We start from the raw sequence: 18,499 nt of genomic DNA, 5'->3' as shown, positions 1-18,499 counted from the left end.
CATATTAAAGTACCTTTCTTATCTCTATTTAAGTATTTATATACTTAATATCTTTCTATGTCTCAATAGTTGTTAAAATTATCCATAGTTAAAAATAATTTTATTTTATTCATTTTTATAAATTTATTTTTATTTTTACAACTAATTTAAATTATTTACTTTCAATCTAAAATATAACTAGTCATTTAGCTTGATAAATGTTTACGTTTTATATAATTAAAAATAATATTAAACAAACTACTTTTTGAATATATAAATGATATTATAATTAAAAACATAATAAATAAATATCATTGAATATATATATATATATATATATAAATTATACTTTAAATTTATATTGAATAATTTAAAATTATGATATAAGGTTATTTTTAATTATTGACAATTTTTTTGAATTAAATAAAATTTAATTTAGGTAAAAGATTATAAATTAAAAGAAATAAACCAATATACCTTTGCTACGTGTAAAATTAATCTCAATCCCCTTAAACAAAATATTGAATTCAATATTGTGGATAAAAAAAAATATGATTAAGAGAGAAGATCCCAATATAGATAACCAATCAAGTTTTTTAATAGATACTTTACATCAATGTCTAATATCACACTGACCCAACAAAAAAGATTAACAAATATAAGTGATTAAGAAAATTTAGAGATAAAAGGGAAATAGTTTGAGAGGATTGAGAAACAACTTTTTGTTAGTTTGTGGGAGTGGTGTATGAAAGGCACCTTAAAAGAAGAGAATAAAGATAATGGTGTGAGAGTCTAATTGAGAGAGTAAGAGTCTCATTTTTCAAACTGTGCATTATAATTTAAAATTTCATAATAAATAAATATTTTGGTGAATATATAAAGTATATTTTAGAAATATAATGAATAATTTAAATTAGACTTTAATAATCTTTGGTTCTTATAAAATATGAGATTTTAATTTTAATCCTTTAACAATAATATTGATAATCCATTGACTTAATGCATCATCAATATAAATCTCATAAAATAGTCCTATACAATTTCTTTTTTGCAAATTATATTTTTAAATAAGGTTTTTTTTAGTTATTGACAAATTGTTTAAAAAAACATTGAAATTCACATTAAACATTGAGATTAAAGAATAGGCAGCTATGAAGATGAACTGTAGCGATAAAGATAAAAGAAGAATAGTTTGATATGGTTGAGCAAGGAATTTTTTTTACTTATTTATAGAATAGTGTATAAATACATATCCAAAAAAAATGAAGAGAAATCATAATAAAAATGTCTAATCGTAAAAAATGGTGAAAGTAAATTGTATACCTTAAATACTAGTTTCTAATATAAACTTTTTATTTTAATTTTTTAACTAACATCTTTAAAATTCTGGTTAACATTCTCCATACTAAAATTAGTAACTTATCCGACATGTAATTGATCCAATTAATACTGAGCTCAAATCTCTTAAATAAAATCTCAAATTCAAACTTTGTTGAAAAAAAAAACTTAATTAGGAAAGGAAACATGCAAAAGGTGATTAGGAAAGAAAACATGCTAAAGGTGATCAACTAGGTTTGCAGTTAAAGATGAGTCATTGACAAAACAGTGAATACTTCGGAACAATTTCATGATGACTCAAAAAATATTGAAATTTTTTTCATTGAAATAATTTAAGAGAATCTTTTATTTGAAAAATAGTCTAAACAAATCAATATAATTTGGTTGGTAGGGCAAAAATTCTTACACTGACAAAGCAAATGAATCAATTGACCGTTGTTACCTTTTAATGCATTTTGCTGGGTCTCTGCTCCAATTTCAAGTAGAACAATGGGAGAATTATTCACCCAAAAGAATAAATAAAATAAACTTGTATCTGTAACTCAAATTGCTTATTGATGGAAACCAATTACAAATCTTTGAATACCAGCAAAATCAGAACGTATTTCTAAATTGCAGAAGCTTCCATTTCTATAATTTTCCATGTAATCAACAAGAGCCCTGCACTGCTGCTCTCCATTTGTCTATTAAGAAAAGTTAGGAAAGGAACAATCAGAAGCAAACATAAAATGAATGTGATAGCTTAAAAAATGTTCAAGCTGAAGAATAAAATATTTTCCACTTTCCGGGCTACCTGTCCCATGAAATATTCTTGTGTTTAGTAGCACAGAATATCATTCTTCTTTGGATTAGGATTCTATTTTTTTTTATCAGCCTGGATTAGGATTCTATTACTAATTGTTAAAGAGTATAAGTATCAGACTATCAGAAGAACGTTTTAAACGATTTGTAATGTGCTTTCCTTTTTAATATGGGATCATATTAATATTTGTAATGTGCTTTCCTTTTTAATATGGGATCATATTAATATATCATGGCTGCATGTCTCTCTTGTGTGATGCTTGAAGAGACAAACCTATGTTTCCCTATCTTCTACTCATTTCACTTGCTAGTTGCTATACTTCATCTCCACTAGTTGATTATTCCTCAATTTGCCTAAAGCCTAACAAACTAAAACACTGATCCCACAGGTATTGTTCAGTCAACAGCACATACACAGTCATCAACCTAACCATAAAACTACGTGCTGTTGCCTTCAGTTCTTCCTTATCATCAATTATTCAGTCCACCAGTTTCTACCCTAGATTCTGACCCATTAAACTTCCACTGTCTTATATATCATGTCAGCTTCATAAACATTGGTCTATTGCTAAAATAATAAATACAATTCTATTCCATACTATAAATATTTATTTGGCAAAAGTCTAACATTTTAAATTTCATCTTGCAGACCAACTTATCAAAAAAACTCAGGGAAAACTTCACATATAAATAAATAAAATTGATGGGAAAGATCAATCAATGTAAGCCTGTAAATCTAACTCCATACTTGATTTGCATTTACTGGGGGAAAAATGTAGAATCCTTAAAGCAACCCTAACGGCTGCAAATGACCGCAATATTGTGGCCTTTATTTGAAATAAAAAAGTTTCACAGTGACAAAATTTAATAAGTATCAAGGCCATATTGACTGTGACCAGCATCACAGTAGCTGCAATTCTCGTTATCTTATAGTAACCACAGCCATGATTTAAAATCAGCAATTATAAATTGAGGATAAAACACAGTATTGCAAAGGACAAAGCTTAGACCAATTTCCTTATGTTCTTGCCATTAAGTTCTTAAATTAAAAAATGACATGCAGATAATTTTTTAAAATTTTTCACATCATATTCTTAGCAGAGGCTATTTAATGTTGGAGAAAACATCCACGTGTCATTGTTTGTTTGATTTGAGGATTTGATGGCAAGGATATAAGAGACTTGATCTAAATTTTGTCATATTACAAAACTAAATTTCTTTTTATCATCATAGATATCAGCTTTGTTCACGAATAACATGTTGCCTTAAGATGACATAAAGAAACATGGAATCACTAACATAGCTATTTAACTTCAAATCCATTAAACAATGACATTACATGTTGTGTGTCCCATGATAGCATACATTAATGCTAAACCTTGGACACCACAGAAAAATTTCTAATTATATTGCCTAAATTGTCAAAGGGAATCTCAAAATTTTGAAAGATCTGCATCAGATTTAAGCCAACACACACACACTGAGTAATAGCCAAACTATAAATTAAAATTGAAAAAGAATACACACAATAATAATTTAATAAAAAATAACAACAGAAAGGAACGCCCTGTGACCCAATTTATGTACTTGATTTCTAGTACGGAGATACTAGTCTGGAAAAAAGTAGTTTAGCAAAAAAAACATTTTTTATTTTCAAGAATTACATTTATGACCTTTCAACAAAAGGGACTGCTCATAAAAATCATTCCCAATTTTTCCAACTTTGATCAGATGTGCAAAACTGACAACTTATTGAGGGTTACTGGTCACGAAATTGTCATCAAATTAAGCTAGGTGGTACCATTTTGATAAAATTTTATGAGTAACTAAGTAGGCACTAAGCACAAGCATAATAAGAAACATAAATGAAATTAGGTACAAATTTGTAGAAAGCAGAAGATCCATACCTCAAAAGCAAAAAATCCAGCAGGTTTCAACATTAAAGCAGCCCCATCACAAAGATGGAGAAGAGCATCCATGCCATCAGTACCTCCATCTAATGCAACTCTAGGTTCATGCCTACCAACTTCAGCTTGTAGACCAGAGATGTCTTTACTTGGTATGTAAGGTGGGTTACTTACAAGACCCGCTAGCTTTCCTTCCATATCTTTCAATGGTTCAAACCAAGATCCTTCCCTTAATTCAATTTTGTCCTGTAAAGAACAACAAGGTGGTTCAAATGAGGGACACAAAAACCAAAAGTGGAACCAGTAAGATATATTTTAAGGGGCACAGGTGAAGTAGATAAACAACAAAAGGAAAATACATGAAAATCAACAATTTTAATTTTGTTTTTCAGTTTGTTATGTTGATATACTTCTCTATAACAAGTTTGTGTTAGTGTTGCAGTCCACAACATTTTGATGCACGTTTTCCCCAATCTATAGGTGTAGTCTCATTGACTTGAACGGATGTTCGGAGCTACTAAATAGCCTAAAACATACTTTCTTCAGTCTTGCTTTAATTTCTACTTCAAACACACACAGCATCATGCAAGATACAATGAATGAAAGGAATGTAAAAAGGTTTAACTATGAATTTGATCCCTAATACATATCTAATTTTTGTGTTTGTTCCCTAATAAATTTTTGTTTTGCTTTGAGTTCTTAATAAAACAATTTTTTTTTTATCCTTGATACTTATTTTTAGTTCCTCAACTTAACTAATTCTATGTTTGCTCCCTAATAAATTTTTTTGCATTTGTTATTAGTCACAATTAAAACAAAATTTGCTAATTTATTGAAGCGTAAACACAAAGTTCGTTAATTTATTGGGGATTAAAACAAAATATGAAGGATAAAAAACAAAAGTGTTATTTTATTAGGAACTCAACGAAAAAAAATTATTAGATATTTATTAGAAATTGAAAACATATTTAAGCCTATAAAAAAACCAACAAAAACATATTGGCAAAAAGAAGTCATACGGCAGTGGAGGCAGTGAAATCCATGGCGGGGAAAAGAGCAAGCAAAAAGGAATTGACTTGACAACATGGAGATTGAAAAAGAACTTGAAGAAAAATCTCTAACCTGGAAGCAATACCTCTGCACATTGTAAGCTGCAACAGCAACAGCCACAGGGCTTAAATCTGTGGCAATAACCCTCCCTTCACTCCCCAAAACCCCACCAATACCAATAGCAAGAGCACCACTTCCAGTCCCCAAATCAGCCCAAACACCCCTTTTCAAATCCTCATTCTCTGACACCACATCATCCACAAAATCAACAAGAAGTTCAGTCTCAGGCCTTGGAATCAAGACCCCTTCCTGGACACTCAACACCAAGTCCCTCCAATGCTCACACCCAACCACATACTGAAAGGGTCTCCTCTCTTGGACCCTTTGCTTCCACAAACAGTAAAGCTCCTCTATTCCAACCCTCATTTTCACCCTCTCATCACTATCATCATCCTTCACAATCATTGAGTGGTCTTCAACAGCATCCTCCATGAGCCACTTGAGCTCCCTGCACAGTAGACTTGAGTCTGGCCCATTATCTGAGTCCACAAAAGTTGACCCAATTGAAAAGGCAACACCTTTAGCCCAATCATGCCATTTTTTGAGCTCACACAACTTGGTGGAGTAAATGGGTTGCCTCAGAAAGAGGGGAACTTGGGGCTTCACACAAGTGGGGGAAGATGATAGTGCTGAAGAACAAAAGGGTCTACACAGAGTGCTGAAAGAAGAGGATTTGAGGAGTGTGGGGAAGCTATAGGGACGGTATACACTGCTTAAGGTTAGCCTCATTTCAAGAGAATGATAAGGAAGGAACTTTTGTGTTTCTATAATGCATAATCAGTTATCAACTTAAACACTTTGCATAATCCAACAAAGAAAAAAAACAGAGTAAGGGTTAATGAAAAATTCAACTTTAGAGTTACCCCCATATGTTTTTTCACTTGAAATTAAAGCCCCAACCAGTTCAATTTGCTTGCAAAGAACCGATTTTGATATTGATTTTCCGTTTATTGAATGACGAAGAAAATATACTCCGAAACGAGGAAGGCAATAGTAACTCGGGAAATGTGGTGACAAATGGGATGATCTTAGTATAATTTTTTTATATATAGAAATATTATTTTCATCCTTCAAAATATGTGCTATCGACAAATTTGTTCATAAAAAATAAAAATATAAAAATTAGTTCTCAAAAATATAAAAAGTGAGATAAATATATTTAATCTTTCATCTGTTAACATTATGAAATTCACCTACATAACATATAGGAATAAAAATATCACGAAATAATTACTCACATGCATATAAAAACTTATTTCTCAGAATTTTTTTTTTATCTCTTCTCATTTTGATCATTAGACCTACAATAATTACTTCTTCTTCCTCAATCTTATATATATAGTTATCCACAGATTAAAAATTGAACTTTTATTCTTTTTTTCTCTTCTTCTTCCTTGGGTGTTTCTTGTTTTATTTTCTCACCTTTATTCATTTAATTTACTCACAAAGACATTCTTGGATTAAAGAATTTATTAATATTTTCATTCTTTAAAGACACAACCACAAATATATCCACGATTATAATCATTATGATTAATTAAACTCTCAATTGTATTATAAAAATTAACTTTGAATTTGGCAATAACATTAAAAGGCAAAAGTCATGATTAAGGAAGTATAATAAACATAATAATTGCTACAAACTCTTACAAAAATAACTTGAACATCAAATGGCAATCATACTATCACACCCATAATGTTGTCACAGTATAAATTTTAAAACTTTGTATCAATTATTATGCTTATTATACTTCCTTAGTCATGACTTTTGCCTTTCAATGTTAGTGTCATATTCAAAGTTAATTTCTACAATGCAATTGAGAGTTTAATTAATCATAGTAGTTACAATTGTAGATATATTTATCAGTAAGTTTTGTCTTTGAAAGAAACAAATATTAATAAGTTGTTTAATTAGAGACAACTTAAATGAACGGAGGTGAGATAAAAAAACAAGAAAAATCTACGAAAGAAAAATAAAAAGCCTAGTCCTTCATTCATGGAGAACAATATATAAAATGGAGGAAAAGAAGAAGTAGTTGTTACAGGTCTAACAGTCAACAAGAGAAGCCATGGAAAAAAAATTACTAATAAATTAGTCCCTATATGTTCAAGTGAGCAATTATCATTTTCGTCCTTCCGTATCACGTAGGCAAATTCTGTTATGTTAATGGAAGAAAGTTAATGGTGGGATAAATTTTGTCTCACTTTTTACACACTAATTTTATATTTTAATCTTTCAGGAATGAATTTGTCAATGTCACACACTTTTTAGACGAAAATAATTATTTATCCTTATTTTTTAGATATTAAAAAAAAGAATAAGTATATAATACAATTAAACCATAATATAATTATTTACATTTTTTTCTAGTACATTTCATATATATCTTTTAATTTAAATAAAATCTAAAATGTAATTTTAAAAAATATTTTAAATTATAAAAGAAATGTGTAAAATATATAATATCTCAAAATTTCGACCCAGAAAACAGATACATAAGTGTTTTATTAAGATTTAATTGAATTTTAATTCTTTAATGAGGAAGAAAGGTAGGTTGAATAATCAACCCTAAATATCACTTTTGATTACTTATGTTTTATGTTTTAGTATAGCAAAAACGTTTCAGCAACAATATAATAAATTTACTTAACAAACCTCTTTAGACACAATCCTCATACCACTTAAACTTTTAAAATCTTTCCTAGTTGTCATATGATTGCCAGCTACATATACAATCTCACTGCAGGAAAATTTAAAGCGTTTTAGTCAATGTTAAATGACCATAAACAATATGGTGTGTTCATAAAAATTAGGGTTTGTTGCATGTGTACACTCACGCAGGACTCTTCACAAAGCTGAAAACATATGCACACACACGGACTTGGTCGCGTGCATATCCGGTGTGGGTATGAATGTGCACATTGCAGCCTGAACAAAAAGGCAGCATTGACATTCAACAGTTACATTATTCCAATTATAAAACTCATTGAGATATAAAAATACCTGAGGAATATGTCAACAATGTGGACAGGTCTTGTTGACCCCTTCGTCAATGCTTCCATTTGTTGGTTCACCTCTACAACTGGCAGTGAATTCCTTCTGACCATCTTTTTTTACTGTTGTTTGACTTGAGTCAAAAGTAAGCTGCTTGCGCAAACTACTTAGCTTTTTTTCTGGCTTCCAATTATTTCTTCCACCTTGAAACACCCAACACTGTCACAGTTAATTATTTCTTCCACCCAAATATGTTATCCATCAACGGCAAATTTCCCCAGATGGGGCACTTTTACAAAATATTTCCCTAAATGGGGTCCTTTCGAAATATTTTACATGGGGTTGTTTTCTACGTAAACTGCATGGGAAACATAGCAAACCGTCATTGCCAATGGCGAGTTTGCTGACCATCTCCCACGTGGCAAGGAAAACGCCAGTGGTGATGGCGAGTTCATACCACCTGCAAATTGCCACCCCTTCTGGCAAGTCTGAGCACAGGTAAGCAAACCGCCAGTCTGACTGGCGGTTTTGCTTTTGCAGGATTAGCTTGCTTTTTCAGAGGGAGGTTCCAGCTTTTTCAGATGAAAATAAAAGGCAGGTACGTTTTTTCAGGTAGGGGAGTTGCAACTGCCATTGGCAACTTGAGGGCAAGTTGCAACTCCCACCAACGAGTTAGGGAAGAAGAATTAGCCAGTACTGGTGGCGATTTAAGGGCTATATAAACTCTCAGTTTTTATCTCAACGTTGCTGCGTGCTCAAATTTCAGTTTTTAAATTTGTGATTGTTTAGGAATTCCGCTTATTTGCTTCTTCAACATTGCTGTACTCAGATTTAAGGGCTTTATATACGTGAAATTCATCTTAACGTTGTTGTGTACTGAGATTTTAGTTTTTAAAATTGTGAGTGTCTAGAAATTCCGCATAAAATTTTGTATTTGCTTGTTCAGTTTTAAATATTTGAATGAGGCTATAATTTGTGTTATAATTTTGTGAAAGTAATTTTTTTTATTATGAATAATTAATTATATTATACATAGAAAACTAGGTTATATTTTAACAGAATGCATTCCTATAAATATGTCTTATTGTTATTGAAAAATGTTCTTTTCTAAGAGGATTATCTTTCATTTTTTATCCATTATATTTTTGTCTATTGATCATGTCATAAAGAAGCTCCTTAACACTCTAATTATAGATGATTGTAAGAGAACCTTTTAGTGTGTGCTTGATTTAAGGCGATGAATTAAACTTGAAATTGATTTCAGCTGAAATGAGATGAAAGTGGTAAGGTGAAGCATTTGATAGGAGTGTAATAAGTATGAAAGTTTTAGAAAATGATGGATGCCTCCATGGACGAACAAAACTTTCGCAAAATGATATCAATTGGGGTAAAAATAAAGGTACTGGGACAAGCAAATATAAGTAATTTTTTAAAGTAATTTTTTTAAAGTAATCTCGGTACAAACTAAAGTTTTGTATTTGCTTGTTTAGTTTTAAATATTTGAATGAGGCTATAATTTTTTTATTTCTTAGTTTCCAGTAAAATAATTTGTATGCTAATTTTTTTAAGTAATTTTTTTATTAAAAGTAAATTTCAGCTTTCAAGTAATTTTTTTTATTTTTTAGTTTCCAGTAAAATAATTTGTATGATAATTTTTTTAAGTAATTTTTAATTAAAAGTAGATTTCCGCTTTCAAGTAATTTTTTTTAGTTCTTAGTTTGTAGTAAAATAATTTGTATGATAATTTTTCTAAGTAATTTTTAATTAAAACTAGATTTCAGCTTTCAAATAATTTTTTTAAGTAATTATTTTTATTTCTTAGTTTCCAGTAAACTAATTTGTATTATAATTTTTTTAAGTAATTTATAATTAAAAGTAGATTTCAGCTTTGAAGTAATTTTTTTTAAGTAATTTTTTTTATTTCTTAGTTTGCACTAAAATAATTTGTATTATAATTTTTTTAAAGTAATTTTTAATTTAAACTAGCTTTCAGCTTTCAAGTAATTTTTTTAAGTAATTTTTTTTATTTCTTAGTTTGCACTAAAATAATTTGTATTATAATTTTTTTTTATTTGCTACATTTTACTATTTTGAATTTTTTATGAATAATTAATTAAAATATTGTTTTTGTAGGTACACGATGAATTCGGTTATAAGAGTGTTGTATTTCAATGGAAGGGTATATGAAGATAATAATGGTGTAATATTTGAAGGCAGTAAAAAAGCGATTCAGATTAAACGTGGAATTAGTTTCAATGCTTTGAAGAAAAAAATTGGAGACAAGATAAAGTTACAAAATAATGAAATTATTTCTGCTATCAGTTGTAGATTTTTAGTATCAGGAAAATATATTGCCTTGCAAATTTGCGATGACGAAGACGTTGAAACGATGCTGGAAAGTTTTAAACAACAACAAGAAATATCAGTTCTAGAATTGTACATAGAAAAGGATGTGGCTGGTGGTTCAATGTTTCATTCTGCAAATTCCCTTACATCATGTGGAAATTATGTATCTAATGATTACACACAACCGCCAACAAATATGAGCAATTTAAATCTTGACGAAGATGATGATCATGATGATGATGATTATCTTGTGTCTAACTCATATGTTGAAGAGTCGTTAGACGAAGATGACAGTGTTGACGGTATATCAGATACAGACAATGAAGTCCCCGAGATGATTCCACCAGTAAGAATTGTTCACCCAGCAGAAGGTATGATTTCCTCTTAAAAAATACTTCACTCAATACATTTATTATTTCACGACAATTGTATTTAATGCCAAATAAGTATGATTTGAATTTTTTTTGGACTATAAGGTGTACAAGGAATTCAGAATCCATTTTGGAATGATGCTTTGCATTATAATAATATCAACTGGAGTCATCCTGATGAGGAGGACATTTGTGGTTTGGAGATGCCATCCACTTTTAATGTTGGTCAAGAATTATATGTTGGCATGGAATTTGATAGTAAAGATGCGGTCAAGAATGCGGTCAAACAATATGTTATGAGGGTGCATCAAAGTTTCAAAGTGGTTGAAAGCAAATGGGACAAGTATGTGGTTTGTTGCTTGAATAGAAATGCAGATTGTCCTTGCCTTTTCTACATGAGGGCAATTCTATCTAAAAAGACTGATTCATGGAAAGTCACTCAATGGGGTGGACCACACACATGTCTCAATATGACCATGACCCAAGATCACGAGAAACTTGATTCAGATTTAATTGTGACTTGTGTAGTAGGTACGTATTTTATGTTCATATTATGTTATTGTTTAGCCTTAATTGTCATTTAAATTTTGTTATTCTATTGACAGGCATGATTAGAGAAGATCCATCGATAAAAATTTCATTGATTCAAGAGAGGATTAACAGTCAATTTGCGTACAAGGTGTCGTACAAAAAAGCTTGGTTGGCGAAACAGAAAGCCATTGCTATTGAATATGGCGATTGGGATGAGTCATATGCGAAACTTTCGTCGTGGCTAACACACATGCAAAATCATTCTCCTGGATCATATTTTCAAATACTACATGACGATTTTATCGTTGGAAATACGGTTAGTCGCGAACACCGCCAATTTCATAGAGTTTTTTGGACATTTGGCCAATGTAAAGAGGCTTTCAAGTACTGTAAGTCAATCATACAAGTTGACGGCACACATTTGTACGGCAAATACCGTGGGACCCTCTTAATGGCCACATCCCAAGATGGAAATGGTGGTGTCCTTCCTCTAGCATTCGCGGTGGTGGAAGGTGAGACGTTGACAGCGTGGTCATGGTTTTTGGCACACTTGCGTGAACATGTCACAGATAAAAATGGTATTTGTCTGATATCTGATCGACACGCGAGTATAAAGTCCGTTGTCGCTAACGAAGCACTTGGCTGGCAACCTCCCCACGGTTATCATGTCTACTGCGTGCGACACATAGCAAGCAACTTCAATCGAAAATTCAATAATGCCAAACAAAAAGAAATGTTGAAGAAATTGGGTAAAATTTCATATTTGATGGCCACGTTTATTTTACTTTCATTTATACTTTAAATTGTTATTCATAACTAATTTTATGCAGCCTACACTCCTTGCAAGCACATTTTTTTTATCAAAATTTAGAAAAATTTTGTGAACTGAGTCCAGCCATAGCAACATGGATTGATCGCATCTCAAAAGAAAAATGGATGATGGCTTACGATAGAGAAGGACGTCGATATGGCCACATGACAACGAACCTCTCAGAATGTATCAATAAGGTTTTAAAGGATTGTCGCAACATTCCCATAACAGCATTGGTGAAATCAACGTACAATAGGTGTCGAAAGTACTTTGTTGAGTATGGCTGCCAAGCCCAAAGACAGTTAAATGAAGGCCAAGTATATTGTTCAAAGCTTGTTAAAGAACTGAGGAAAAATCAAGAACAAGCTTGTACGCACATCGTTCGCGTGTATGATATCCACTCCACAAGGTTTGAAGTAGAGGAGAGCTTCAACCCTATAACGCAACGTGGCGGACAAAAGTGGGCAGTAAACTTGAATGGTCGTCATTGTCAATGCAGAAGGTATTCTGCGCTTCACTATCCATGTTCACACATTATTGCAGCTTGTGGTTATGTGAGCATGAACTACTACCAATATATAGATGTGGTTTATACAAACGAACACATCTTAAAAGCTTACTCCGCACAATGGTGGCCTCTTGGGAATGAAGCGGCTATTCCTCCTTCTGATGAGGCATGGACACTTATCCCTGACCCAACTACAATTCGTGCGAAAGGTCGGCCAAAATCAACAAGGATAAGAAATGAGATGGATTGGGTCGAACCATCTGAGCACCGAACAAAATGCAGTAGATGTGGAGCCGAAGGGCATAACAGGCGTCGTTGTCCAATGCAATCTGAGCGTGGGAGTTGTTCAAATCCTTGATTTATGTATGTTAGTTGAGTGACTTGTATTTGTTTTCGTTCTGTTCAATGTATTGAATTTCTGGGGTTCAATGAATTCAGTAGTCAAAAACATTTTGCCTTTTGTACATAACTTATTTGTGGGGTTCAATGAATTCGTTAGTTAAAACCATAAACATAAACCCTAAACCTAAACCACTAATTTTGACCCTCAACCCCTAAACGTAAACCCTAACCACTAACCATAAACCCTAACCCCTAACCCTTAACCTCAACCACTACCCCTAAACCCTAACCCCTCCCCCTAAATCGTAACCACTAACACTTAACCTCAACCACTACACATAAACCCTAACCCATCCCCCTAAAACCTAATCTCTGACCCTAAACCCAAACCCCTACCCATAAACCCTAACCTCTAACCCCTAAACCTAAAATTAGTAGCTTCAAATCAATAAAAGATGAGAAAGCTAAAATTAGTAGCTAAAATTACTTATTTTGATTTATCTACTTTAACTTTTCTTTATGATTTTATTTATTATTCTAGTTTGATGCGCGACATAAAAATAGTCATTATGATTACTTAACCATAACCCTAACCCTAACTCATAACCCTAACCCTAACTCATAACCTTAACCCTAACTCATAAACCCTACTCATAACCCTAACCCTAAGCCATAACCTAAGTCATAAACCTTGACTAATAAACCCCTAACCCTAACTCATAAAACTAAACCATAACCCCTAAACCCCACTCATAAACCCTAAGTCCTAAAACTAACCCATAACCCCTAAACCTAACTCATAAACCCTAAGTACTAACACTAACTCATAAACCCTAAACATGTCACATAACCCTAACCCTAACTCATAACACTAACCCATAACCCCTGACCTAACTCTTAAACCCTAAGTTCTAACCCTAACTCATAAACCCTAAACATGTCACATAACCCTAACCCTAACTCATAACACTAACCCATAACCCCTAACCTAACTCTTAAACCCTAAGTTCTAACCCTAACTCATAAACCCTAAACATGTCACATAACCCTAACCCTAACTCATAACACTAACCCATAACCCCTAACCTAACTCTTAAACCCTAAGTTCTAACCCTAACTCATAAACCCTAAACATGTCACATAACCCTAACCCTAACTCATAACACTAACCCATAACCCCTAACCTAACTCTTAAACCCTAAGTTCTAACCCTAACTCATAAACCCTACCCATAACCCTAACCCATAACCTAAGTCATAAACATTGACTAATAAACCCTAACCCTAACTCATAACCCCAACCCTAACTCATAATCCTTAACCCTAACTCATAAACCCTACCCATAACCCTAAGCCATAACCTAAGTCATAAACCTTGAAAATGGTGTTTGTCGTTAGTCAGTACCATTACTTATTTTCATTTGTCTACTTTAATTTTTCTTTACGACTTTATTTATTATTGTAGTTTGATGCGCAACATAAAAATAGTCATTATGGTGTCCGCGATGGTGATTCCATAACAAATAGTCATTCAAAACGAAATTCCATAACACATTCCATAAGAAGTAGTATGAGATACCATAAATTAAGTCTGAAATTCAAATTACAAAGATACAACACAAATTTTAAATAGAGACATAAAAATCATTCATTATGGTGTTCGTGATGGCGTGAGCCTGTGCCACATGGTCGATCCCACCTTCGGGCTTCACGATTAGGATTTCTTCTTGTGCGCTGTCGCCGCCCTTGTTGCTCAGCCTCAGCAGAAAACTCGTGACGCAAATCAACACCTAATAAATCACCCATATCAGGTATTGCTCCGGGTACATTCCGTTGCGGAGCTAATGGGGCATTAGGTGTTGCCATTAGGGCATCATGTTGCTGCGAAGGGGTCATGGTAGGCCATGAAAAATGAGGATGTGTTTTCGCAACACCACCATACGAATGCTCGCTTGCAGACATATCAGTATCATGACCTTCGAAAGGATACTGATACATCTGCGAAGGATACTGAGAAAATGTTGGTGGCGTGTAGTACATTCCATGGCCACGCTGGTCCATTTGTTGGGAAAAATCTTCTGCTTGAACAATCTCCCTTCGTCTGTCAAAACCTCGAGTTTCCACACTGGACGGAAGCATGTGAAACTGTTGTGGCGGAAAGCTAAGCTCTGATGCTGGACCATGTGCCACAGGCTCAGTGATCCTCTCTTGCTCTTCGGATAAAATCATCAGCTTCTCCACATAAGGCACAAGATCATCCACTGTCCATGTGTTACGCCCTTGTGGTGACACCATATACTGCAATGTCTCCGCAACTTCACCCTGCAATTATTAGGGTCAGCAAATTAATGTCGATGCTTTTAAAAAAATTGAAGTTAAATATTTAAAAAGAAATAAATACCAATGTAGCTGTCTTTGCATTGTTTTGGTCGACAAACATCTTTGTTTTTTGCCTATACCAGACCATGTAATTCGAGTTAAAACTCAATAGGCCCTCCTGTCGAGGATAAATGTCGACCCTAAACTCAGCTCAATTATTCCACTGACTGATAAATGGGGCCAACAGTTGGAACCAATTTTCATCCATTTTGCCTTTCAGCGTTAGCCCATGGATATTCTGTGGTTGCGAAGGAGGCCCCGAAATAGGTTGTTGCATTCCAAATTGTCGCAACACTCTATCGGGTTGGTGCCACTCTACAACATGGAAACAAATGAGTGGCACCACTGCGCACCACGCCATACTACCAACCAAACAAATGGGAGGCAACATCGACAAAACAGTTGTTGTGTAAGGCTCCCACAAAAACTGCATACAATAAGACAATTGTTAATTTTGACTTAAACATGACATTTTATTTATTATTTAACGAATACATAATGATCTTCTTACCTCATGTCGTTTCATGATATCCAATTTGCGACGGAAAACTATTAGATCATCATTGCCAATATGTTGGTTTCCACGTCGCAGCCACTTACAAAAAAAATATGAAATAATTAGTGGCAACGCCGTACATTATTCATTATTTTTAAATGATTTTTTAAAAAAAACAACTAACCTGTGCCCTAGTGGTTTATTTTCTAGTACAGGAGGAGTTCTCTTTGGGGCCAAAGTCGTGCAGCGTTCCCATGCCCACATTTGGATTAAGATGCACATACCTCCGATTGATTTAATTTTGTAATCGGTGGCGCTGCACATCTCTCTATATAAATAAGCAAGCACGGCAGGTCCCCATGCATACGTGCGGCACTGTTCAAAGTCCCGTAAAAATTGAAGGTACCTTAGGGAAATTTTACTGTTGCTTTTATCAACAAATAGAACACCTCCTATGAATATGAGGATCCATGCACGGGTAAATCTTTGTAGATATTCTACATTACCGTCATGGAAATTTATTTCTGAGAAATGGTGAGCCAGCCAACTTAATTTCACCACACTGCCTTGTAGTTCACCCTCTTGTGGTCTGACGCCCAACAATTCTTCACAGAATTCGCCCCAATCAAGATTAGTCTGACCAATTAATGGTGCCCCATCAACAGGCAGACCTAATAATACAGAGACGTCTTGAAGAGTAATAGTACACTCTCCGCATCTCATGTGAAATGTATGGGTCTCGGGCCTCCATCTTTCAATTAAGGCAGTAATTAATGACGAATTTATTTTGAGGTAGCCCATCTTCATTATCCAGTAAAAGTCAGATTGTCGAAGCAGAGGAATAATTTCCTCTGGTATCTCTTCTTGACCTTGATAAATAGGGACAACTCGTTGAATATGTAATTTTCTGTCTGGTTCCCCATTCCAAACATGTTTGGGTTGCATCCATAAAACGTCTCCTTCTATCGGACCAGACTTAATTTGTATACTTGATGAAGACGAGGACCAAGATGCCATCGATACTATAAAAAAAATATAATCAAAAAAATTGACAACAAAAATTTAACATAAAAATATTAATTTGACTAGCAACAAATTAATTAAAATGTCACTAAATAACAAAATACATAAATTTGAACAACAAAATACTATACAAAATTAAAAATCTTTAAACTAAATAATATTAACATTGTAACAAAATTATAAATTAAATTACATAAAAAACAAAAAATACTAACTCAAATACTATACAAATATCAAAATTAAAAATTTAAATACATACATAAATTTAAATAAATTACCAATTTATTTTCCGATTAATAAAATTAAAATTAAATTACATATATTACACAAATAAATTAAAATAAATTCAAAAAATACTATGGAAACAAAAATTTAAACAATATGTATATATATATATATATAATTAAAAACATATCATATATTCCAATAAAAATTAAAATTAAATAAACTAAATAATATTAAAATTCTAACAAAATTATAAATTAAATTACATAAAAAACATAAAATACTAACTAAAATACTAACTAAAATACTAACTAAATTACTAACTAAAATACTATACAAATAAAAAAATTAAAAATTTAAATACATACATAAATTTATATAAATTACCAATTTATTTTCCAATAAATAAAATTTATATTATATTACATATATTACACAAATAAATTACAAAAAATTCCTAAAAATACAATGGAAACAAAAATTTAAACAAAATATATATATATATATATATATATATATATATATATATATATATATTATTAACAACGTATCATATATTCCAAGAAAAATTAAAAAAAATAAACTAAATAATATAAACATTCTAACTAAACCTAACATATTATATATATATAACATAAATAGTATCATACAAATGTAAAAAATCTAAACCAAATAATAGTAACATATCAATTAAAAAAACTTAAACAAATTCATATTAACAAATTAACTAGAACATACATATAACACAAATAATTTTATTATTTTCGGATACTACTTAAAATTTAAAATTATCGCCTAAACTAAACAAACGTACTAATATTCTTAAAACAATATTTATAAATTAACTAAAACTAACCTAACATATATATATAACACAGCTAATAACTTACAAAAATCTAACCTAAATAACATTAATATCTCAACTACAATTAATTTAACATATATATATATATATATATATATATATATATATATATATATATATATATATATATATAACATAAAAGTATACACCAAATAACATAAAAATAAATTAACTTACCTCAAATACGTACTATGACAAGCAATCAAAAAGTGTAGGCCAAAGAAGAACAAAAACTTCACCTACAATATATAAAAAATTTATCAATTAATATTAATATATCAAGTATACTTCAAAATATATATCACACAAAAAAAATAAAATTTTTCAACAGCATACTTACCAATAACACAAACAGGTAGGAAGAAAAAAATAATATGGGTTCACTGGAAGGAAGCAAACAGCAATGGCAAGAGAAGGAAGAAGCAATGCAGTTAGGTGAGGAGTGAAGATTCAAAAACGAAGCAAGGACATTG

General features: G+C 31.8%; 1 protein-coding gene across 1 annotated transcript; it reads right to left on the bottom strand.

Annotated features, from left to right (window-relative positions):
* Positions 1–1,719: 1,719 nt before the first annotated feature.
* Positions 1,720–6,135, bottom strand: LOC114387138 (release factor glutamine methyltransferase-like). The gene is made up of 3 exons (XM_028347270.1): positions 5,148–6,135; positions 4,026–4,271; positions 1,720–2,000 (listed from the first exon to the last, which is right to left on the bottom strand). Exons 1-3 carry the CDS (start codon positions 5,862–5,864, stop codon positions 1,869–1,871), a joined length of 1,095 nt encoding a protein of 364 aa, XP_028203071.1. The 5' UTR covers positions 5,865–6,135; the 3' UTR covers positions 1,720–1,868.
* Between the last annotated feature and the right edge of the window lie 12,364 nt (positions 6,136–18,499).

This window comes from Glycine soja, chromosome 15 (assembly GCF_004193775.1).
Source record: "Glycine soja cultivar W05 chromosome 15, ASM419377v2, whole genome shotgun sequence".
Lineage (NCBI taxonomy): Eukaryota > Viridiplantae > Streptophyta > Magnoliopsida > Fabales > Fabaceae > Glycine > Glycine soja.
The sequence above is the reverse complement of the archived record's forward strand: the minus strand, read 5'-3'. Positions and strand labels throughout refer to the sequence as shown.